Source organism: Notolepis coatsorum, assembly GCF_963971535.1.
Source record: "Notolepis coatsorum genome assembly, chromosome: 10".
Lineage (NCBI taxonomy): Eukaryota > Metazoa > Chordata > Actinopteri > Aulopiformes > Paralepididae > Notolepis > Notolepis coatsorum.
In genome coordinates, this window is record NC_140174.1 from 29,861,304 (window position 1) to 29,886,173 (window position 24,870).

Consider the following 24,870-nt stretch of genomic DNA (forward strand, 5'->3'; position numbering starts at 1 on the left):
CTTTCAAACACAGACCGGTTATGATGCGTCTCCTCCTGTTTTGCTTGGATAGAAGTATCACCTCAAACACTTATAAGGTGAACAGTCCCTCCACTGACCACCGCCATCACAGTCGTCTTCCATTTTTGTATTCAAGCCTGACACAATTGTGATAAATCTAGATGAAACAGTCTAGAGTTCTGAGAATTCTGATATGGCTGTTCAGACTGAGGTCACGTTGCAGAAAATCAGACCTGTATCTGATTTAGGACGACATATGAAAGTGACCAAGATCAGAATAGAAAATATCAGATTGAATGTGATTTGTGCTGATCACTGTCATGAAAAAAACACATGAGTCACATACAGTATGAGCAAAGACCAATCTTTTCACTTTTGCCTGCAGTCTGAAAGTAGCCTTACTGTCCCGTGATGTACAGTACTACTTGTGTCTTGCATTGTCTTTTGTAACTCGTCACTGGTTTCTGGGAACATCTTGCCCAGGGACTGCAGTGGAGAATTAGCCATCTGGCTAAAACTGGCACTTTTACGGAAATATTTGTCCCTACAAATAAATTAAATAAACTGAAACTTTGCAATCAATCCCACATTAAATTTAATTTCAATCCCACACTGCTCTTCTCTATCTGATGAGCAATTCTCATTCCAACCACACATGATTGTGACTAATACACTATGCCCTTAACAAGGAGACCTTGAGAGATCCCATGTCACGTTGTGGTATCTAGCTCCTGCATTTGTCCCTTGCCTCGGGAAACTGCTTCTTCCTCACAGTGGGACAGTGATTATAATAGTAATAATATAATTCAACATCTCGAGGGATCCCTTCAAGCCTAGATGGAGAGAGAGGGAGCGCTGTGCTGTTAATGAGGACATGTGTAAGTGATGCAGTGAGAACATCTTACAGACAGTACTACTGGTTTTAGGTCTATAGTTTGAAGCTAATGATCAGTGATGCTAATGACGTTCTCTTTTATGCTAGAGGAATGAAGCGATGATCCCGCTTACGATGGTGACGATTATAACAGCCTGCATCAAAGGGAGAGGGGGGGGGGCACACAGTAGTTAAAGCGTAATAAAAAGTGCATTGCAGATTCTGCAAAACCTCAGGGGGAAAGCTTGGGGGCTACAGTCCATTGAGTACATCAGACGAAGAACCAAATAACGCCCTTTTAAGTTTTCAGAGGAAAAAACGTTTTCAAAATATAAGAGCTCTCGCTCTCTCTCTCTACTGTTGCGCTTTGAAAAGGTTCCTCCATCCTAGCGTATCTGCCAGTGCAGGTGGGTGACTGGCAATCAAAGCGCATTTTGAGTATGGACGGAGCCCAGCCAAAAACAGCTTGTACTTTGGAAGGGGAGAAAGTGGTGCACCAAAGTACTTGATTAAAAATACAAAACAATGAATTTTATTTTATTCTATGTGTTCCATAGAATCACAGGAATTTTGTAAAATTGCCCAAATAGTGAACAATAGGGGACCTTTAATTAAAGAGACGCTGGATGTGTTTGGACGCAGCAGGTCGCAAGCTCCTGTACAGGCCGGATAAGGTGTGTATGAAGGCAACAGCTGATAAACATTAGAGTGCCCACCTCAGCCCAATACAATAATATTGTTGCATGTCATTAATTGTAGCTTATTTATTCTTTTCGTTTCAGGTGTGTAGGATTATCCATTCTAATGGACATGCTAAATCCATTCTAATGGACAAGCTAAAAGCAATTGGTTTTGATAGCTTATCAGTGAGCTGGATGCAATCCTACCTGGAGGGGAGAGAACAGATGGTAGAGGTAAATGGCACTCTATCCCCCCCCCCCTCACAGTGAGCTGTGGTGTTCCACAAGGAAGCATACTAGGACCGCTACTCTTCCTAATTTATGCAAATTACATGTCGTCAGCCTGTGACTGCAACTTGTTCCTGTTTGCGGACGACTCAGCCCTGCTGGTCTCTGACAAGAACAAGTTGCAGGTTGAAAAAACCCTCAGCTCGGAACTAGGCAAAATCTGCATATGGCTCGCTGATAACAAACTATCATTACACATGGGCAAAACAGAGTCCATTCTCTTCGGTTCAAATAACAAACTCAGCAAGACCGACGGCTTCTCAGTTACAGTGGGTGACAATATTGTCACAAGGAAAGACGAAATTACCTACCTGCGTTCCATCCTAGAGGCAAATCTTTCCTGTGACAAAATGGCATCCAATGTAATAAAAAAAAGTCAACCAACGAACTAGATTCTTGTACCGGATCTCCTCTCTGGTAAACAAGAATACCCTGAAGACTCTGGCAGGAGCACTCATTCAAGGGTACTATGACTATGCATGCACCTCATGGTACCAAAGCACCTAAAAGGCGCTTAAAACAAAATTACAAACATCACAAAACAAACTGGTCAGACTACTACTTGACCTGAACCCCAGAACCCACCTCACCCCTGCCCACTTTGACAACCTAGGATGGCTTAGAGTAGACGACAGAGTACAGCAACTTGCAATGGGCCTGGTCTACAAGATACACTATACGACCGGGGTGCCCATGTACATGTCAAAATACTTCCCAAAGGTCAGTGAATACCACAACCACTACACCAGAGGAAGCTCAACAAATCATGTTAAACCCAGATTCGGCTCAAACAAGGGACTAAACACGTTTCGCAATTATGCCACAACAATGTGGAACACCCTACCCAAAGCTGTAAAGGAATGTGAATCCCTGCCCACATTCAAAATCGCTCTTAAAGAGCACCTACGGGAGGCTGCAATTCGAAACTGGCCACCGTAAATGCCCAAAACCCCCACCACCTCCTAATAGACAGTCTCCTCCCCACCGCATGTATATACTCCCTCCCCACCGTATGTATATTTCTCTACCACCCACCCACCCCCTCCTAATGTACAGTCCCCTCCCCATCATATGTATATACTCTGTCAGGATCTAGGGGTAACAGTACTGTATATTTGAATACCGTTTATGTCACAAATGTATCAGTACTAAATACCTATATGTCCCTATGCCATAAATGTCATGTATGTTGTGTATGTCATAAATGTCTATATGAATTGAAAATGGGGGTCTGCATCCCCTTAACAATTGTATGTATTGAGCCGTACTGTATTGTACCCATTCTGCAATCTGTTAAATAAAGTTTTCATTCATTCATTCATTATCATGGCTGCATCATCCTGCTGCATCCTGCACAACATCGCACAGAAAAGTGGTGTCCCACTACCCCTCCAGCCACCTCAACAACCACCTGATGGGCCCGGACAACAGACCAGAGTCCAAGTCTGACAGCAATTAGTTGCACGTATGGGGTGAATAAATCCTTACAACCTGAATTTGACTTGCTAGCTTCTGTCACTATTAGTAGATGCAGTTTACAATTTCTACCAATAACTAATCACTTCACTAATACTCAAATGAGGGTGTCAGGGAATTGTGCTTTTTATTTAGGCCACGGTAGTGTAAGGTATTCCATCCAAATTGTGAAATAATCCTCACTCATAAATTGTCACATAATTCAAATTGACTCATATATTCAATATCCAAATTGTCATGGTCAATCATATCCAATAATGAAATGTAGAAAATCTTTCAATGGTTTTATTCCAAGAAGTGAATCAGCATAAATTACAGATAGGTATACAATACGTTGAAATGTGGTCATTTTCAACGGGCAGACATTCTAGATTCTGCCCAGAGCAGGAAGTAACAAGTGACTTATATCTCGTCCATTAGCCAATGGAAATGCATCTTCAGAAATAGGATCAGAGAAACAAGACTGACACAAAACCAAATATGGAACAGGTATTGGGCAGCTACTGTAGGATTGGATTACAACTGAGCTCACCATTATTAGAACACAGACTCAACAGGTGCCTGTTGTATAGGGCTGCATGAATGACATTTTACATAGGCACACATAGTGTCATATATTCAATTCACATAGAATCAGTGTAGATAAGTACATTGTAGGCACTGTCATTTACAATAGATGGAATGTATAAATAGATAGATAGATATGGTAGATTATAGATACTGTAGATACTTTTATGGATAGTCTTATATTAGCATAAAACCTGCAATATTCTAACAGTAGCCGCAAGGTCTTCCATCGCCACCCGCTCCTGGCTGTCCAGCATCACCTGGGCCATGGAGCCACAAGCACTGGGTGCATGCGTGGCACTGCTGGGGGGCAGCACTGGGGAACGGGGAGGGCAGCACTGGGGTCGGGCTGAGGGAGAACCATTGGTTAACAGCTCCGCCTCGCAATCCATTTCATCCAGGGTTTGAGTTATCACCTGAGAGCTATGGGGGGCCCCGAAACCGTGCGCTGCCGGATTTTTCCTGAAATTGTGGCAGTTTTCTAAGTAATATTTAGAGTCTAATACTAATGAGTAATCACACAACAGTCTAATCATTAGACTATTGTGTGATGTCATTTTGATTATTCAGTCTCATTCTTAACCATCAATATTTGTTCATTTTCTTAATCACCTCTGATATGCCATATTTACTTATTTGCATCTGCATATTTTTTGCATCTGATGAAATGCAACAATTTAATTTGACAAGAGACAAAATGTATGAACTTAAATGAACATTTATTTAACTCTGTCTCTGCACTTATAAATAAAAAACGAACAAAAAAAACCTAATGGAAAATAAATAGTTGTATGGCACTTAACAGCAGCATTTATCACGATGCAGTAACATTATCGTCTGATAGAACATAAAATCATTCATCAGCGAGACAATGAACGAGGGAAATCCTGTTTCAGTCTAGCTATGAGTCCAGTCTCCCATTTAGAACAGCTGCCCGTCTGTGGCTATGCTGATTACATTTTTCCTTAGAAAATCCCCGCTGCCCAAATGGGCTCCAAAGGATTTCTTTAGTAATGTCTTGCCGTTTTACATGGAAGGCAGCCAATGCATCCCTCCTTGGCAAATAACCAGCTGTATTTAGCTTTCCAAAACTTCCACTGACTCGGTCCCCATCATTGCGGTGGTTGAGCAGCAGCGCTGACTCCCACATCTTTCTCAAGTTCCTCATGATCCAATTAATCAGATTCGGATTCGAGGTCCAGGTCTAGCGGGGACTCGGGTCTGGCAGTGGCAGCCGCGGTAACATCGTCAGCAGAGCTAACGCTACTAGCATTATCAACTTCAGTAGCGCTGCTAGCTGCTGCACTAACAGCATTAGTCTTTTTACAAACCCAAAGCTGTCTTTTTTTCGGTGGCATGCGCTAGTATGGCGTACTTTTTACTTGTACAGGATTTGCAGGACATGAGGACCATCTACAGGACATGGGCACTGGGCAGCCTGTTTACATCATCCACTCTTTCCTTTGGCTGCGGGGCGTGGAGCGTCGCAGGAAGCCAGGGTCTTGCAGCGCTTGGGGTTGGGTCTGGCCCAGGCTGCCTTCTCCTGTTCTTTCTGAAAAGTGACATCCCAATATCGACCGCTGCTCCTCCATTGCCTTACAGGCCGCCGACACCTCCCACGATGGATGACCCGAACAGTCCATCCTCGGAGAGGTCCTAAGCCCTCTGCCGGTCCTAAGCCCTCTGACCCGGCCTTCCACCTGTGTGAAGGGCAGATAGGCCTTGGTCAGGCGCTTGACATTCGACACCACCTGTCCTTTAGCGACATATGTGTCGATTGGGGGGAAACCTGGGCACAGCAGGTCGTGCCTGCCGCACGGGTCCTCCCTGAAAAAACACCATGCGATCGGGGACAGGCATCGGCAGTTGCCAAGGGAGTGGGACACCATTGGCTGCGGCCGCAGCCGCCATAATCCTGGGGAAGACGAGCAGCAGCCTCGACTACTGCCTCACCTCCTCCAGGTATACATCCCAACAAATTCAGGTCTGGGTGATTAGCCCTGACTCACTAAACGGGGGTTCAAATTCAGGGTGCCTCCTTCTGAATAGACGGTGACACATCAGGGAAGACGCACAGGTCTTCCCCCTGGCCCGGGAATGGCTCTACGGTCCCAAACTCCTCCGGTGATGCATATTCCACCTCCACAGACTGCCCGCTGCTCTCGCTTCCCGATTGCTTGGTGCGCTGAGCGTAGGCCTTGAGGTTTAGCTGCAAATCGTCTGCCATCAGGGAGACCGCGCCGGGGCTGGCCGGAGGTTCACCCCGCCTGGTCACCCAGACGCCACTCGAACCAGGACCGGGGGTCCCTCTCCTGCGAGAACTCACCACGACCGCCAGGCGGCTCAAGCTCTCCACCGACCGCCGCAAGCTCTCCCCGGACTCCAGCGATCTTCCGGAGAAGGATTGCCGGTCCAGCGATACTCCACAATGAGCGGAGGGCAATAAGCGCTGGGGGAGTCCTGAAGAGGACTTTTTGGGTGGTGGACGATCCATCTCTAAACTAATAGCAACAAGTAACACAAACTCACTGTTATGTACTAGAGGCCTGATCACTCCTGTGTCACGGGGCATGTAGGTGAGGGCTGCCAATTAGTTAATTAGTGCTGATTGGTTACCTGCTGGGAGGTTTAAAACCAGCCAGGGAAACACACATGCAGGGTCTGTGTTTAGAAGAGTGTGGGTTACCAAACAGATAGTCACGTTCTTCCAGTCCTTATCCTTTAGCTTACACTAGTAATTCCTTAATATAGTAGCACTTTGAGTTAACACACAGGTTTTGGTGTCGGTTTTGCACATAGGTTGCGGGCCTTGAGCCAGGGTCGTACCAATTGGGCGCTCGTCCGGGATCTTTTACCCCTAGAACTTTGTTTGGTGGTTTTTTTTTTTGTGTTGCACGGGGTGTCATCGTATTATGGTTTGGGTGGTGTTCGTTACATATGGTGTAACGTGGGGGCTGAGCCATTTTCATCAAACAGGTGAGTATGCCGTATTTGTTTGTAATTTCATGTTACTACTTATGCTGTTAAAATATATAGTTTAGTGGGCTCCACATGTAGATAGGGACATTATTTTCTGGTTGTTGGTTAGCGTCCGGTGCACCACGTACTCCTGGGGCGGTCAATGAAATGATTGGTATATGATCTTTGACTGGTAGCAGGTGTGGTTGAAGAAAGTTAGGTCTACAGGGCATTAGTTTAAGGATAGGTAGATTAGGGCGGCCAGAAAACACAGGTAGTGTGGTAGGGCTTGATTTAGTGTTTCTTAGGGTAGAACATGTGGTGGGCCGTTTTTTTTCTTCTTCTGCAGTTTAGACGTAGAAGCATATGTAGTCATATCAGGTTAGAAGGCGCACCTGTTTGGAATTGTTTGTTGGATTTATTTTGTTTGTTTGAGTGTTTGGTGAGCATACCTGGTAGCACCTAACACCCTGAGTGTATGACACGTCTATTTGGGGTGGGTGTGGTTTTTTTTTATGTTTTTTTTTGCATCCTTGAAATGTGCGCTCCGTAGCACACATTGCCACCGCGTCCCTTTATGGTTATTATTAGTGGCTTTGGCATTCTGTATGGTTCTTCAGTGGTTCGTTGTGGTTCTTTAGTCATTCTTCAGTGGTTCTTTAGTGTTTCTTTGGTGGTGCTTTAGGTGGATTGTGTGTGTACTAGGGTGCTTTTGGCAGCTTTTTGGTGATTCTAAAGTGAACGGGTTGTGGCGCTGGTGCAGAAAAGATGACTTCCGTTAGGGATTTTGTGGATCACCCTTCACATGACATATTGGAGAGGTTTTCAAAAGAACAGCTTCTCGAGCTTGCTATGCACTACAAGGTCGAGCTTACTCCCAGTGAGAAACGTTTGAAACCATCTGCCTTGGGTCCTTTGCGGGTTTTGCTCATTAGGGAACACGTGCTTGAGGAGAGGGTGGAGGAGCCTCCATCGTCTGGCGCGTCTCCGCTATTACCTGGTGTAGAGGGTGAGTGGAGGATTAGGGAGTTGGAGTTTAAGGAAAGGCAGCTAGAGCGAGAGCGTGAGGAGAGGAGAGAGGAGCGTGAGCTTAAGGAGAGAGAGAGTAAAGAGGAGCGTGAGCTTAAGGAGAGAGAGAGGAAAGAGGAGCGTGAGCATGAGCGTGAGTTTAAGGAGAAACAACTGTTGCTGAAGCACGAGCGTGCACAGAAGGAGCTTGAATATAAGTATGCTGCCTTGCAGGCGGGTGCTCTGCATCCAGAGTCACGTTCCGGTTTTGATGTAGGCAGGAATATTAGGATGGTGCCTCCGTTTTTTGAGAAAGACGTGGAAAGATATTTTCCCCTTTTTGAACGGGTGGCAACCACATTGAAGTGGCCTGATACCGCCTGGACACTGCTGCTGCAATGTGTTTTGGTTGGTAGGGCACAAGAAGCCTACACTGCTCTGTCCCTTGAACAAAGCACTGATTATGAGCTTGTTAAAGCTTCCATATTGAGGGCTTATGAGTTGGTCCCCGAGGCCTATCGTCAGCGTTTTAGAGGTTATCGTAGGCAGGAGGGGCAGTCTTATGTTGAATTTGGAAAAGAGAAGGAGAACCTGTTTGACCGGTGGTGCACCTCGCAAAAAGCAGAGTCAAGGGAGCAGCTCAGACAGTTGGTTCTCCTAGAGGAATTTAAAAGGTGTGTTCCTGATAACGTTTCCACACATCTAAATGAGCATAAGGTATCGAAGATAGGCAACGCTGCTGTCTTGGCTGATGAGTTTGTGTTAACACACAAATCTGTCTTTGTAGAGGAGGGCCGTGTGGAGTCCAAGGGTAGTAGGCGTCCTTTTCAGGGGAGCCGGTTCCCGGCACCCGTGTCTGCTGGTCGGTTTACTTCGACTCCTAGGCAAGGTGGCTCTGCTAGTGCATTCCCAGAGGGGGTTATCTGTTTTTACTGTAAGGAGCCTGGTCATATCGTTGCTGGATGCCCTGTGCTTAAGCAGAAAAATGTAAAAACGGTGGCTCTGGTAGAAATCATGGACAGGACACCTATGCCGACATTAGAGGGTGGGGTGCGAAGTATCAAAGGTGCAGACAGGGAGCTAGAGGGCTCCTCAACATTTATGATGGATGGGTTTGTTTCACTGGTTGGTGCATTAGGATCAAGGCAGGCTATTACAATATGGAGAGATACAGGAGCTTTCCAGTCTCTCATTCTGGATGGGATTTTGCCATTTTCGGAAGATTCTTCATTGCATTCCGGTGCCATTGTTCAGGGCTTTGGAGGAGGCTTTGTGAATACTCCTTTGCATGAGGTCTCGCTAAACTCTCCCTTAGTATCAGGCAATGTTGTCGTAGGAGTGTGTTCTCACATTCCCATAAAGGGGGTGTCCTTCATTCTAGGGAACGATTTGGCCGGTGGCAAAGTGCTGGCTACTCCAGTTGTAATTCCCGTCCCTGTAGTTTCTGAGGTTCCTGATGAGCTCGCACAGAAGCATCCAGGAGTGTTTCCTGTGTGTGCGGTAACACGCGCAATGTCAAAGGTCAAATGTGACACCCATGAGGTTGTTAACTTAGATGGTGATATGACACTTAGTGACACGTTCTTTGTTGAGTTGAAAAGTGGCCCTGATGAGGGTTTTGGTAAGGTGATACCGTCTCATGAGCAGTTGGTACTAGAGCAAAACAAGGATGTCTTCTTGTCGTCCCTCTTTGAAGAGGCGGTTTTAGAGGATGCAATGGTAGATACGTCTCAAGGATACTTTGTTAGCAATGACATGCTCATGAGAAAGTGGACACCACCTAACCTGTCCAGTCTGGATGACTGGGGCAGTGTGTTTCAGATTGTTGTTCCAGCCGTGTATCGTCCTGATATACTGCATCTACAGACGCAGCGCTCAAAAATCTAACCAATTCTGCTGCTTGTCTGCTGCTTGTTGCTGCTTGTGTGCCACTTAAGTCTAGCACTCAGGTGGGTCTGGTGGCTGGGTGAACAAAGGAAGTGTACTTAACTTAAGTACCTCACCAGGGAGGGGGTCGGGGGCTACTGCCCTCAGACCCCCAAGATAATTTTTATATGGGCAGTCTGACTTGGGGTACTGCCCATATATTAGTGTTGCAATGCATGATAAGTAAACAGTGAAAAAAGCTAAGAAATCCGATGGGGCTGGGACATTTGGAACGAATACAAATTTAAGATGAAAATCTCCCCAAGCTGGGAGGAAGTGGAGGTGTGAAATCTGGCTCGGTCCAGAACAATAGGAGTCACACAATCAGTTTGGATTGGAGTGGTGGAGGAGTGGTAGAGGCGCATGAGAGGTTTGAGTTTTGAGCGCTGTATCTGTAGCACATGATCATGATCTTGCTGGTCAAGATCCTGAATTTCCCCAAGGGGATCAATAAAGGAATATCTTACATGGGGGTCAGGAAGACTTATGACCGTGTGCTGAGACATTTTTGTTGGCCTGGTTTGAAGTCAGATGTGGCACAATATTGTCGCTCGTGCCATGTGTGTCAGGTGGTTGGTAAACCAAACCAGAAGATCCCTCAGGCTCCTCTGCAGCCTATCCCTGCCGTTGGGGAACCTTTTGAGCGGATCCTCATTGACTGTGTTGGTCCCCTCCCTCGAACTAAGACAGGGAACCAGTACCTTTTGACTATTATGTGTGCAGCGACCCGTTTTCCTGAAGCCATTCCTTTACGCAAGATCACAGCCCCAGCTATATCCAAAGCTCTGGTTAGGTTTTTTTCGACGTTTGTTCTACCAAAGGTTAATCAATCAGATCAAGGGTCTAACTTCATGTCCCGTCTCTTTGCTCAGGTCCTCCAGCAGTTGTCTATCCAGCATTGCCCTTCCTCTGCCTATCATCCAGAGTCCCAGGGGGCGCTGGAGAGATTTCACCAGACTATCAAAACAATGCTGCGGGCATATTGTACGGAGTTCGACAAAGACTGGGATGATGGAATTCCTTTGCTTCTGTTTGCTGCTAGGGAGGTAACCCAGGAGTCTCTTGGATTCAGCCCGGCTGAGCTGGTGTTCGGCCACACAGTGAGGGGTCCTTTGAAACTGCTGAAGGAAAAGTGGTTGGCTGACCAGACTCCTTCCTCTACTAATTTGTTAGACTATGTGTGTGACTTCAGGCTTAAGCTTAGTAGAGCATGTGAACTAGCGAAAGAGAACCTAAAGGTAGCCCAAGGAAAAATGAAGGTGTGGTATGATAGGCGGGCCCGACATAGGGTGTTCTCACCGGGAGACAAGGTGTTGGTTCTCTCGCCTATTCTTGGGTCTGCATTACAGGCTAAATACAGTGGGCCATACTCCATTGAGCGCAAAGTTGGTGAGGTCGACTACTTGATTAAAACTCCCGACCGCAGGCGCAAGAGTAGATTATGTCACGTCAATATGTTGAAGGCGTACAATGATAGGGCTCAGATTGACCAGTCAGGGGTCAAGCCTGTGGCTATTCTGACAGTTTCTGCATCTCCTATTGTGGCCGACTGTTCTGTGTCGAAGGAGATTTCTCAGGGCAGGTTGCCAAACACCCAGATACTAGGTGACTTGGACTCACACCTGTCGTACTTGCCACTTCCTGAGCGTGCTGCGGATGTGGTGCGCCTACTTAGACAGCACGTTTGTTTTCTGATGTCCCTAGTCGTACTAATGTACTCGAGCATGACATTGATGTTGGTAGTGCAGGGCCAATTAAGCAACATGCCTACAGGGTGAATCCAGAAAAACGACGGATCTTGAGTAAGGAAGTAGACTATATGGTGAGACATGGCATTGCGGAGCCCAGTTCTAGTGCGTGGAGCTCCCCCTGCCTGCTTGTTGATAAGCCAGACTGCACTCATCGGTTCTGTACTGACTTCCGTAAAGTTAATGCAGTAACCAAGCCGGACTCGTACCCTCTTCCTCGGATGGACGACTGTATCGATCGGGTGGGTTCAGCAGCCTTTGTAAGTAAATTGGATTTGCTGAAGGGATACTGGCAGGTTCCGCTTACTCCGCGAGCACGTGGGATATCCGCTTTTGTCACACCAGAGAGTTTCTGCCAGTATACAGTGATGGCCTTTGGCATGCGAAATGCCCCAGCGACGTTTCAGCGGCTAGTGAACAAGGTCCTGGCCGGGGTAGCGTTCTGTGAGGCATATCTGGATGACCTGGTTATCCACAGTTCCTCTTGGTCACAACATGTGGAGCATCTGGCGGAAATGTTCAAGCGGTTGGGTGATGCTAACTTGACAGTTAACCTTGCGAAATGTGAATTTGGACAGGCCACGGGACGTGGGCATGTGTGCCCCATTACAGCTAAGGTGGAGGCTATAGTGGGCTTCCCTGCTCCCATCACCAGGCGGGAGTTAAAGCGCTTCCTAGGTATGGCAGGGTACTATAGGAGTTTTTGTAGGAACTTTGCTTCTGTTGTTGCCCCTTTGACCAATCTGCTCAGTCCTAAAGTACCTTTCGTGTGGACTGAGACTTGTCAACAGTCTTTTGAGAGCATCAAGGGTATTCTGATTAGCGCTCCCGTTCTGTCAGCTCCCGATTTTCAACTGCCATTCAAGTTGGCAGTGGATGCTAGTGACCTCGGTGCTGGAGCCGTCCTCCTGCAAGAGGATGCATTAGAGGTGGAGCACCCAGTGTGCTACTTTTCTAAAAAGTTTGACAGGCATCAACTGCACTACTCTACTATAGAGAAGGAGGCGCTCGCTTTGGTTCTTGCCTTGAACCATTTTGATGTTTACGTTGGATCCTCCAGTTTACCCCTTGTTGTGTATACAGACCATAATCCTTTGGTTTTTCTTCGCAGCATGGTGAACTCGAACCATCGTTTGATGCGATGGAGTTTGTTCCTCCAGGCGTATAACTTGGATATTCGCCACATTCGTGGGAGGGACAACGTGCTAGCAGACGCCCTCTCACGATCATAGTACCGGTGTTTGTGGTACCGTTATCGCTGTTTTGGTAGTGGCCCTGACAACTAAGGGGTCACAGTTGTTTTGTCTATGGCAGTGGTTCTCAAACTGTGGTACGCGTACCACTAGTGGTACTTGGTGGTACTGCTGGTGGTACTTGAAAACATTTACAAAAAAGCACCAAAGATTTTATTTTTTTTGTATTTTTACTTTTTTTTTATTATTATTTTTTAAACATAATATCAAATTAGACACACAGGCATTAACAGTAAACATCCAGTAAACATTTTCTTTTGCAGTCAGGCCACTGAACTTAGAAGCAGGCCAGGCCAGTGTTTCTGGTTGCGGTGGCGCGATAGTTAGATAACCTAAGTGGGGAACAACCAGGAGATCACTGTGACAGAGAGTAATGCAGTCTAAACAGTCATAAATCTTTAATTCAACTTCAGCCCTGATCATAACCATTTATTTTTAGATTTCTTGTAATGTCAGATAAAAAATCTGACATTACAAAAAATCCATCAAAATCTGTGTTGCTGCTAATCATTGACACATGCCTAGCCTGTAACAATCCCCCCAGAAAAATGTACTTTGCATTTGATATATTGAAAATATTTTACTTTTTGTGTGTTTTTTTTAACAATAATTTGTGATGCCATCACACAAACTGGCATTTAAAGGGTAAACATTAAAAAATGTATTAAATATGTGTTTTCTTTTCTTTTTTACAATAATTTGTGATGCCCATCACAAACACTGGCATTTAAAGGGTAAAAATTAAAAAATTCCTGCACCAGAATGCAGGAAATTAAGTTTTTGTAACAAAATAATTGTGTGTGTGTGTGTGTGTGTGTGTGTGTGTGTGTGTGTGTGTGTGTGTGTGTGTGTGTGTGTGTGTGTGTGTGTGTGTGTGTGTGTGTGTGTGTGTGTGTGTGTGTGTGTGTGTGAGGGAGAGAGAGAATGATGGACAATCGCTTGCTGTGTGAGAGAGAGAGAGAGAGAGAGAGAGAGAGAGAGAGAGAGAGAGAGAGAGAGAGAATTAAGTACATTTGCTGAAATACAGTTGTTCTTAATTTTCTCACTTGCTATGTGAGAATGTTAGTTATTATGTTCTCAATGCCCCTTGCATTGTATGAGTTGTGTGGAAGCGTTTGCTAGTTCTAGTGCTATCCCTTTGTACATTGTGGCTGTGTCTGACAAAAGTTAACAATACATAATGGTATTAGGAATACATTTGCCTCCTGCGTGAACTGCGCATAGCTGAATAGACTGTATTTTAACGCCGGTCTGGTACTTGGAGAGCCAGCTACGTTCTCAGGTGGTACTTGGTGTAAAAAGTTTGAGAACCACTGGTCTATGGGTTGTTGTGTAGTGGTTGCCTCTTGGGCAACCAGTTTGGTGGGGGAGGTGTTATGTACTAGAGGCCTGATCACTCCTGTGTCACAGGGCATGTAGGTGAGGGCTGCCAATTAGTTAATTAGTGCTGATTGGTTACCTGCTGGGAGGTTTAAAACCAGCCAGGGAAACACACATGCAGGGTCTGTGTTTAGAAGAGTGTGGGTTACCAAACAGATAGTCACGTTCTTCCAGTCCTTATCCTTTAGCTTACACTAGTAATTCCTTAATATAGTAGCACTTTGAGTTAACACACAGGTTTTGGTGTCGGTTTTGCACATAGGTTGCGGGCCTTGAGCCAGGGTCGTAACACTCACACAACTGCAGGTGCTTGTGAACAGCCTTTCGCGTGAAAGAAACGAGGGAGGGTGAGCATGGGCACTTCCCCGGGTTATATACTAACAGAAGAAGTGGGCGTGTCTAGGTAGATGTAAGGTGCATTAACTCATTGACCGCCGGGGATTAGCCAGGCCCCGTTCTAGCACTGCCACGCTTTAAAAGATAGGAGTGTGTCACCTTGTTTGTAGAGCAATAACTATATTCTATATTATAGCTATGGATACAATACTATGGCCCATTTGACATCATCTATCTATCTTTCAATATGTGAAAAATAATTAATTTCTTCATCCATATGTAACAGAGGCAACTCGCCCCTGCCACGAATTCGACCATGCCTTGAGTGGGAGTCGAACCCCAGGCGTCCGCACTGCGGACGACATAACAAACCGCTGCGCCAAGAAAGGAATTCCCTTCTAAGCGCTCAGTTTGTATGCCTCTGGGGAGTGAGTTTTACACCCGTTACACTCTCCCCCCCTAAACTCACACCACCCAAGGCATCCGGGTCACGGCACCAGTGTAACAGAGGCAACTCGCCCCTGCCACGAATTCGACCATGCCTTGAGTGGGAGTCGAACCCCAGGCGTCCGCACTGCGGGCGACATCACAAACCGTTGCGCCAAGAAAGGAATTCCCTTCTAAGCGCTCAGTTTGGATGCCTCTGGGGAGTGAGTTTTACACCCGTTACACATACGTTCCTGTGTTATACCGTGGTGAATATAAGTATGGTTATAGCGTGGTCTGGGGTAATTCCCGAAGGGCTGAGTAATAGCTTATACGTCAATTCTACTATAAACGTTGCCGTTTCTTGCCTGTACACGCTATTATTCCCAAATCAAATCTATATCATGGGTATTATGTTTCATCATGAATGGATGAAAGGGGGCAGGGTCGTTTCTGATTATTTGATTGCCAGTAACGGCATTCGTATTGAACACTAAAAACGCTTATCAGCCCGATCGGTATAAAAGCATTGCACGATCAAGCTCAAATTTACGTCAGATAGTCCTTACCTGTGATCGCGAGTATTCCAAAAATAATATTCCAATTGTTTGATCGCCATCTGGTACATCCGATGTCCATTTGATCCACGACATAACCCACCACAACATATGGATTGGGGATATTTGACGCGCTTCATTGCAACCGAGAGAACCGCTCTACTCGCCCGAAAAGTAAAAGTGAGCCTGGAGGCGTGAATATTTTCCCTAACGGAGTTGCACTTCCGCGTTCGGTTTGCGCGATCTGATTTTGCCACTGACGTTTCTGGTCATGTGACATATGTGCCAATCGTGTGATGCCTGTTTCTATCACTGGTTAAGCTTAGGCACTCTTTCGAAGTTGGTTAAGGTTAGAGTTTGTCTTAGAGCAGGGCGATAGAACATCAGCCCTGATTCCAAACTCTAACCTTAACCAACTTCGAAAGAGTCGCCTAAGCTTAACCAGTGATAGAACTAGGCGTTAGGTAGTTTGCAGGCTGAAACAAGCATCACACGATTGGCGCAGATGTCACATGACCAGAAACGTCAGTGGGCAATCAGATTGCGCAAACTGAACGCGGAAGTGCAACTCCGTTAGGGAAAATATTCACGCAGCCTGGAGACATTTGGCCGTTACACAGGCCAAGATACAACGTTACAAAGGGTGCTCGATACCGCCGTCTAGCTGGATGCGGCCGGTATTGCACTTTGGCGATCTCAGACTCATTCCCTATGCTATGGTAACACCAAGGTCCCTGGATGAATAATGAATCAAAATATCGAAAAAAAGGAAAAGCGATCAAATAACGAGTATACTCATTGTTGGCGTTCAAGAGTCTGCTCCCAATAACAAGTAAACTTGTTGTTGGCGGGGAATGAGTTAAAAAGGTTTTTTTATTGGATTTATTTATTCTCAAAAAATATTTTAAATCATACGATTAAATATTGTTTAAAATAAAAAGCTGAATATTATTTTGTGTCATGTTTCCAAATAAGATTGTTCACAACTAAATGCTTTCTACCTTCAATGTGTTGGTTAGAGATGACCTCTGTGATCAATCTCGCTCTCAGTGAAGTTTCTCTTTAGTTTGCTTAGCCATTATTCCACATTCCATAAAAAGGCATGTTACCATGGAGGTATTTAATTATGTGTAATGTAATGTTAGACCTCCAGAAGGCATTTGATTCAGTGGATCACAACATCCTGTTAATGAAGCTTAGGGCCCTAGGCTTTAATGATGAAGCTCAGAAATGTATTGGTTCCTACCTAACAGGGAGACAACAGGTGGTAGATATAAACAGAGTACTCTCCAGTCCTCGGACAGTAGAGTGCGGGGGGCCCGCAAGGGAGTGTTTTGGGTCCGCTCCTCTTTCTCCTGTATATTAATTACCTGAAAGCAGCTTGCTCATGTGACCTTTTTTTATACGCGGATGACTCCGCCTTACTAGTGTCTCACAAAGACAAACAAGTGGTTGAGCAGACATTGAGTGCAGAACTAGAGAAGGTTAGCGACTGGCTAGGCTACAACAAGCTGTCCCTCCACGTGGGGAAGACTGAGTCCATTCTATTCGGGTCAAAGGTCAGGCTCAGAAAATCGCCAGGTTTTAACATTAGAATAGGAGATACTGTTCTCACAGACAAAACATCTGTGAAATATCTCGGTTGCGTCCTGGAAAACAGCTTATCAGGGGAAAGCATGGCTCACCAAGCACTTACAAAGATCAATAACATAGATACCTAGCCAGAATCTCGCATTTTTTAGATCAGTCAGCGATGAAGATTCTTGCTGGAGCACTACAGTGTCACTATGACTATGCGTGTGGCTTCTGGTACAACAGTGCCCCCAAAAGTCCGAAAATAAAACTACAGACATCACAAAACAAGCTAATCAGGGTAATACTAAGGCTACCTGCCCGAATCCACCTTGACCCATCACACTTTGAGATCATGAGATGGCTTAAGGTGGGAGACAGAGTAAACCAGATAGGGATGTGCCTAGTTCACAGAATAGTGCACGGGGTAGTGCCAGTGTACTTCAACAACTACTTCAACCGAATCAGGGACACCCATGCATACCCAACTAGGCACAGCTCAAGTGACTTTGTGCCAGTCAGATTCAGGAGCTGTATGGGGAAGGAGTCATTTCTGTATTCAGCAGCTGTCTATTGGAACAGTCTGCCCAGTGACCTGAAAATCGTAGACAATGCCGTTAGATTCAAGTCCAGCCTGAAGACATGGCTCAAAAGGGACTATACTTTAACCTAGACACTTAGCTTAAGGCACCCTTGCATGTTGTATGAGTCTGTTATGTATATAAATGTTAAATGGTATATGTGATGTGTTGTGATGTCATGTTTTGTATGATGCATGTCTAAGCATCACACTCCTCTACCCCCCAGGACCACAATGGAAATAAGCTCTGAGCTTTTTTGTGTTTCATCCTTGGCAGTATCCTGACTGTGCTTTCTGTCACATGTTTATTTTTTATATTGTCAAATAAAGTCATTCATTCATTCATTCTAGTAGAGACATTCTAAATTCCTTGCGCAGGAGTGAAAATAGAACACTTTCTTTCTATGCATTATCTGGACTGCCCTCCGACTGACTCTGAAGCTGAAGGTTCTTGATTATTTTGCTGCATTTAAAAGTACGACCTCAGACCACTGTGTACTGTAGCTGATTGTTTATTCTTATTTATTGTGCCTACAGTGACGGAAATTATTATTTGATCCCTTGCTGATTTTGTAAGTTTGCCAGTACTGCAGTACTACACAAATGAACATGTCTATATAATATAAAATAAAATCACATTATATAAAAGTTAAACATTGATTTGTATTTGATTGAGTGAAATGCGTATTTGATCCCTTACCAAGCAGCAAGAATTCTGGCTCCCACAGAGCGGTTAGATTAGTCCTCTCGCTTTAAGAAAGGCGATCGCAACGCATCAGCTGAATCAATCAATCAGACTCCAACCTCTCCACCATGGGCAAGACCAAAGAGCTGTCTAAGGACGTCAGGGACAAAGATTATAGACTTGCACAAGGCTGGAATGGGCTACAAGACCCATCGGCAAGTAGCTTCAGATGCGACCAAAATCTAGCTCTTTGGCAACATCTCAACTCTGGAGGATGATAAATGCTGACTAACACCCCAAGAACACCATCCCCACTGTCAAGCATGGAGGTGGAAACATTATGCTTTGGGGGTGTTTCTTCTGCTAAGGTGACAGGACAACTTCACTGCATATAGTGTCACCCTTAATATATTTATCCATGTCTATCATTCTCATGTATTATAATCTTGAGTCTCTGGTCAACAGCTATTCCTGACCGGAAGGCCAGGCAGCTGTTGGTAAGAGTCACAGGCAGAGATGGCAGGATTTCTTGCTGAGTAAAATAAACTAGTTACAGTATTCACAAATATATGAATCAATCTACTGTTCCATTTATCTATTGTAAGAATGTATAGACAACCATCTACAAATATACTATTACAAAATGTGCTGTTTACTGTATTAAAGCAGGCCATTGCCCATGTGTAGAAATGCACTGATTTGCCCCAGAATAAGATGTGACATGTTTGGGAGGTTCAAGACACTTTCTCTGCGAGGCTCCTGAGCTAAGTAACCGACTTGTGTCCACTCCACAGCTGTGATGTGTATTCTGTTGTTTTATTCACTCTGTAATAAATCTTTGAACCTAAAACCTTCTCCTTACCGTCTCTTCAAGGTCAAATTAACTGAACCCGACAATAGAGGGTACAACATCCTTCTCTCAGCCAGGACACTGACGATGGGTCTTCCAGCACGACAATGACCCAAAACATACGACCAAAGCAACAAAGTAGTGGCTCAAGAAGAAGCACATTAAGGTCATGGAGTGATCTTGCCAACCTCCAGACCTTAATCCCGTAGAGAATCTGTGGAGGTAGCTGAAGCTTGGAGTTGGCAAGAGACAGCTTCGAAACCTGAAGGATTTGGAGAAGAGCTGCAAAGAGTAGACCAAAATCCCTCCTGAGATGTGCACAAACCTGGTGACCAACTAGAAGAAACGTCTGACCTCTGTGCTGTCCAACAAGGGTTTCTTCACCAGGTATTAAGTCATGTTTAGCTAGGGGATCAAATACTTATTTCACTCAATCAAATGCAAATCAATTTATATCTTTTATATAATGTGATTTTCTGGATTTTCTTTTTGTTTTCTAAATTGTTCAAATAAACCTACTATTAAAATGATAGACCGTTAATTTCTCAAAGAATCAAATTATATACTGTAGTGTATGAAATTGCTGATAAACAGTGTCTTGTTTTGTAAGCTTGTTGTCGCTTTAATTGAGGGTAACCAGTGTCTTAAGAGTTGAAATAAAGGTTTGAAATTAAATGCGATAAAATTACATCTTACATCAAATTACACAGTATAAATGTCACCTTTGTCAGTGGGGTTGAAAGGCAGTTTCCCCGCAACATACGTCACACATTGTACAACACTTCATACATTGTTAGATTTAGATATATATATTGTTTGATTATTTTCCTTTTAATTGCAGTTTGGGTAACCATAATTCACAAGAAAGGTAAACGATAAACAGATTTTCTAATCATGTGAAGTCAATACAATTCATATTCCATTTTCTTTGTATTCAGGAATGGCAACTCATCAGGCGTGAACATATTAGATAAGACAACATACATTAAAACATGCTAGTAGTCAATAGAAACAGACCTCCTAAACGGCCTCCTCCTGTAGCCAGGATAAAAAAATACAAAAAAAACTCAGAAAGGGCGATCGTTTTCAATTAGAGCTTGACATTAGTGCGGAAATCACATCTTGTCCTTTCAAATTACTTTGCAACAGGTATCATGTGAAGAAAGTATGATCAACACTTAAAATATTTTACTTACCTTTGGGAGGTACTTGGAACACCATACTTAAGTAAAAGTAAAAGATATCTTGAATGTGGCAAGAGTCACCGATGACAAAATCGCTTGAGTAAAAGTAGCTCACATTAAATGTACTTTACATATTATGTATCAAAAGTTTTTAACTGGTTTTAAAATGTACTTAGTTATCTGAAGTAAACATACAAAGTAACAAAACAGCGATAAATCGTTTTTTTCCTCTCCAATGTTTATTAAAGGTATTTCTCTTCCAACTCCCTTCTCCTCCTGAAGATGGATCAGACAAAACCTTTTCAAAACAGCTCCAACAGTCGACAGCGGCCAGTGTTGGAAAGCGATCACTTGACATATTAGATGCACTAACAAAACAAACTATGCAAGCACCCTGCCAGCAGTTTTTAATACAGTATACAATAGCGATCTATAGGAATGCCGTCTGTGTTTCCCACCAAAAGTAGGTGTGACTGCGAGAAGTAGCCGGATGTATGTCTGTATAGGCTATCAAAGCAGCCTAGCATTAAGACCATTCTTAAATGACGGCTCCTTCCACAAGGTTCTTTAATTGTGCATCATCCGTTGGTAATGAAAGCGATTCTCTGATGAACATTTAAAAATTCTCATGATATTTACTGCTACATTAAATGTAGTGGAGAAAAAGCATTGCAGTAAACTCAAGATACCAAAACACAACTTAATTCAGCACTGCAACAAAGTACTTTTACTTTGTTACTTTACACCACCGCTGTGACAACGAGCAGAAGGTTCCGTAGACCCGCCGGGGGAGGTTGCGTGAGTTGCTTTACGAACCCAAGATGATACTCTGGCACCACCGTCCCCTCTCACGGTGATGCGAAGCCAATGAGAGTCTAGAATCCCAAGACACAAGCTACGCTAATTTGAGGGCAAACCGAAAGCTTATTCGAGTGTTTCCAGCCGAACGAGCCACAGAAAACCGAAGGCGACATCCGTTTTTACAAAAGTCATGTTTGTCGATCTTTGCGATTATCTCACCGCTGCGAGAGGACTGGGGTTGTGATGTGAGGTATCATCCTTGCAGTGTAACTTTGTTTACACTGGTTATTTTTCGGTAGCTAGTAGCTACTTGGCTTGAATCAGATTCACCGTGGGTGCATTATTGTTGATAGGCGGCCAGTGTCAGGTCCTCGAGAAAGGACAGGCGATCATCTGATTTGATGTAAGCGGATGTTGTTCCAACTTCCAACTAGCTAGATGTTCAGCTAATGCTAATAACACCAGCAAGCAAAACACATTCGAGCTCCCCACCACACTGCTCTGTCGGGAGGATGGCATTTAATAAAGTGTATCTGCTGTTAAAATGACAAACTGCATTGACACTTTAATTCACAGTAATTTTATAATCCTCACTTTCCGCTAGCACCGCACGTGTTGTTGTTGATAAATTACATCATATGGGATCGGAGCATAGACTTGACTCGTACTCGCCGATACCCGATCCAGCATTTTAGGCTGTATCGGAGGCATTTTGATACCGGTATATGACGACTTAACTTCCCCAAGGGGATCAATAAAGTAATATCTGATGATCTTATCCAATCTGCGCGAATTGTGGCTTCAAGACAACAAACATGTCCAGCTGTGTCGCAGACGGGACATAAAGGCCAGGTGCCGCTGCATTTTCTTTTCCAGAACAGAAAACACTTTGGGTTTCTGTGGCTTGTTCGGTTGGAAACCCTGAAATAAGCTCTCGGTTTGCCGTGTTGAGCTCAAGTCTCGGGATTCTGAATTCCCATTGACTTTGCATTGCTGCGAGAGGGGAGATGGTGCCAAAATAGCTTAAAACTTAAAAGTAAACAGTATACACAAGGTGCAGTATAAACACGGCACCCTAACTGGCATGATATACTGTACGTCATGCTTTAAGTAGGGACACAAGTGATCTCTTGTCGGTCTCTACTCGGTCTCCTTGTATGCCGTGACAAATAAAACTCTTTGACTTGACGTATTCTCGTGGATTTTGATGACTTGAGGTAATCATACATAAACATGGCGCTCGTTAATATGCATCAATGGAGAAACATAAATATTCTGTGTACACATTCATGGACTTGACATAGTTGTACAGTTGTACACTTAAGTGTGTCTGACTCTTAACCACCAAAACCTGCACAGAGTACAATGTATGACAAATCATGCCAGTTAGGGTACATTGTGTATGTTTACTTAGTTTTACTCTTACTCATAGTATATTCAGATACAAATTCAGTATTGCCTACTTATTGTAACGTATAATATAACCGATAGGGAATACAGATCCTCATGTGCACCTTTGTTTACACTGTTTATTTTTCTCACATTTGTATTCAGATCTAATTGTATTGCCTATATTAACTATTTCTACTTTCTTTCTACCATTACCCTGCGCATACCTGTACCTCCCTTGACCCGCTATGGCCCGAAATAAAGGAATATCTTATCTTATCTTAATAGCATCCCAGGTACGTAAGTAAAGCAACTCATGTGACCCAACCGAGCACGGCCTACGGATCTCGGCTCTGGAACCGAGTCAAACTGTCTGCTCATCGTCATAGTACCTCCTGAAGGTAAGTAACATACATATTTAAGTGTTGAGAATCTGTGGTTATTGCCCTTTTTAAGTTGAAAAAAATATTTAAGGAGGTAAAAAGTGCTCTAGAAAATGAAATAAAAAAAAACATACAAAGCCATAGCAGAGAGATTAAAATGAAATGGCACAGCTTGAGTTTTTAATCACTCAGATATGAGAGAACTGTGGTTGACACTGGTTTGTGTAGCAGGAAGTTGGTGAGACTCCACGGCATCTCCAAGTGTTTGATACAGTGGAGTTTGTTGATCTTCTTCAGGTACCCGCGGATGCTGAGTCGACACTGAGACATCAGAGACTTTGGACTTCCTGGAGAGTAAGAAAGACACAAGACAGTGGCCATGAGAGTATGTTACAGAGTACCTTAAAGGCCAACCTTTATGTTGTATTTTTGTTCAATAAACAATGTGGACTAGGCCAACGGTGACTTTCATGAAGAAGGAAAAAAAAAGTATTGAAATTGATGCAGTTTTAGCGTTTTTATCAAACATTTTGTCTGCCCAACACAATCACCACGCACATGCATATTTTAATCAATGGTTCATAACGTGCGCGTGTAATCGAAATGATGTCGTCACAGGAGGTGCAGGGCACCAGGGGGCTCACCAGGGGGCGCTGAGAGTCACACACAGCTAGTGGCAGGCACGGCAGGCAGAGAGCCTTGCTACTACTAGTACTAGCCGAATGAAAATGTATCTGTTTCACCTAACAACATTATTGCTCCGTGGTCATAGCCATCCATCTCTAAAGTTAACCACTATTTGTAAAAGCCACAACCACGTTACCATATTTGTAATAATGTAAATCATTGTGTCGTTGTACATATTGTGTTTGTGTATACACCATTAGAAGCTAACATAGCTTAGCTTGGTAGCTATTGTGCTAACAACATATCCCGACATCCGGCTCGCTGGCCGGCATGAACGGCCGACCCAAAATGGTTCTCTCCTCTCTGTACACCCCCGTGCCCACGGGTACCCCGCCGGGGAGCCCACGGACGCGACAACGGCGGCAGCCGCAGGGTGCTCGAGGCCGCAAAGGCTAGTGGTACATGATAGCTATGAGCTAACTAACGCTACAGGCTCAAACACTCAGCTTTTAGATTCGGCTCATTAATATGCACCTGTAGTGACGTCGGCGTTTGATAAGCTTTTTTGATTCGCGCGTGCATGTTATTCGTGCGTGGACCTTTTTAACTCTTTCGGAGTGGCATTTCCGGTGTCAAATGGAAATAAATAAATAATGAAATTATATACAAATGATGTAAACTACCCATAATTGATCAGTAGGGTTTAACCTGGAGGTTGGGATTTAACGGACAACTCGTTGCATAATTTGGAGTCCTACCAAGTACTATGGACCAAAGTCTTTTGAATTGATCCAGTATCGAGCAAGCTAGCTTCAGCCGGGTTGCAATATAATGTATTGTGGCTGTTGTCAGACTATTGACCCTATCATCTGGTCCAGGTGGGCACTTTTCACGTCAGTCGTCCCTACGAACACAATATTGTCAGTGTTCGTGGGTGGGAAGCCAGTGGGGTATGAGTCCTGGTTGTTGCAATAGCGACTCCTACTGGTTGGTTGGGGCGCCTGTTCAGCAGGGAGGGGATATGGGGGGAGATAGCGTGAACCTCCTCATGCGTTACTTTCTCCCAGTGAAACTCCTAGCGGTCGGGTGAAAAGAAGCGGCTGGCGACTCCACATGTATCAGAGCCTAGAGGAGGCATGTGGTATTGTGTGCACCCTCTCCAGACCGACTGAGGAGGCATGTGGTTGGTAGTCTACACCCTCCCCAGACCGACTGAGGAGGCATGTGGTAGTCTACACCCTCCCCAGACCGACTAAGGAGGCATGTGGTAGTCTACACCCTCCCCAGACCGACAGAGGAGGCATGTGGTAGTCTACACCAGC

General features: G+C 44.5%; 1 protein-coding gene across 2 annotated transcripts in view; it reads right to left on the minus strand.

Moving 5' to 3' along the window:
- Nucleotides 1–20,015: 20,015 nt before the first annotated feature.
- Nucleotides 20,016–24,870, minus strand: part of LOC311235907 (ankyrin repeat and SOCS box protein 12-like) — a 36,307-nt gene continuing 31,452 nt past the window's right edge. For both annotated transcript variants that reach the window (XM_084323433.1, XM_084323432.1), the window contains one exon: nucleotides 20,016–23,268. In XM_084323433.1, coding sequence (XP_084179559.1) covers nucleotides 23,102–23,268 — 167 coding nt within the window. In that variant the 3' untranslated portion in view covers nucleotides 20,016–23,101. The remainder of the gene's footprint in view (nucleotides 23,269–24,870) is intronic.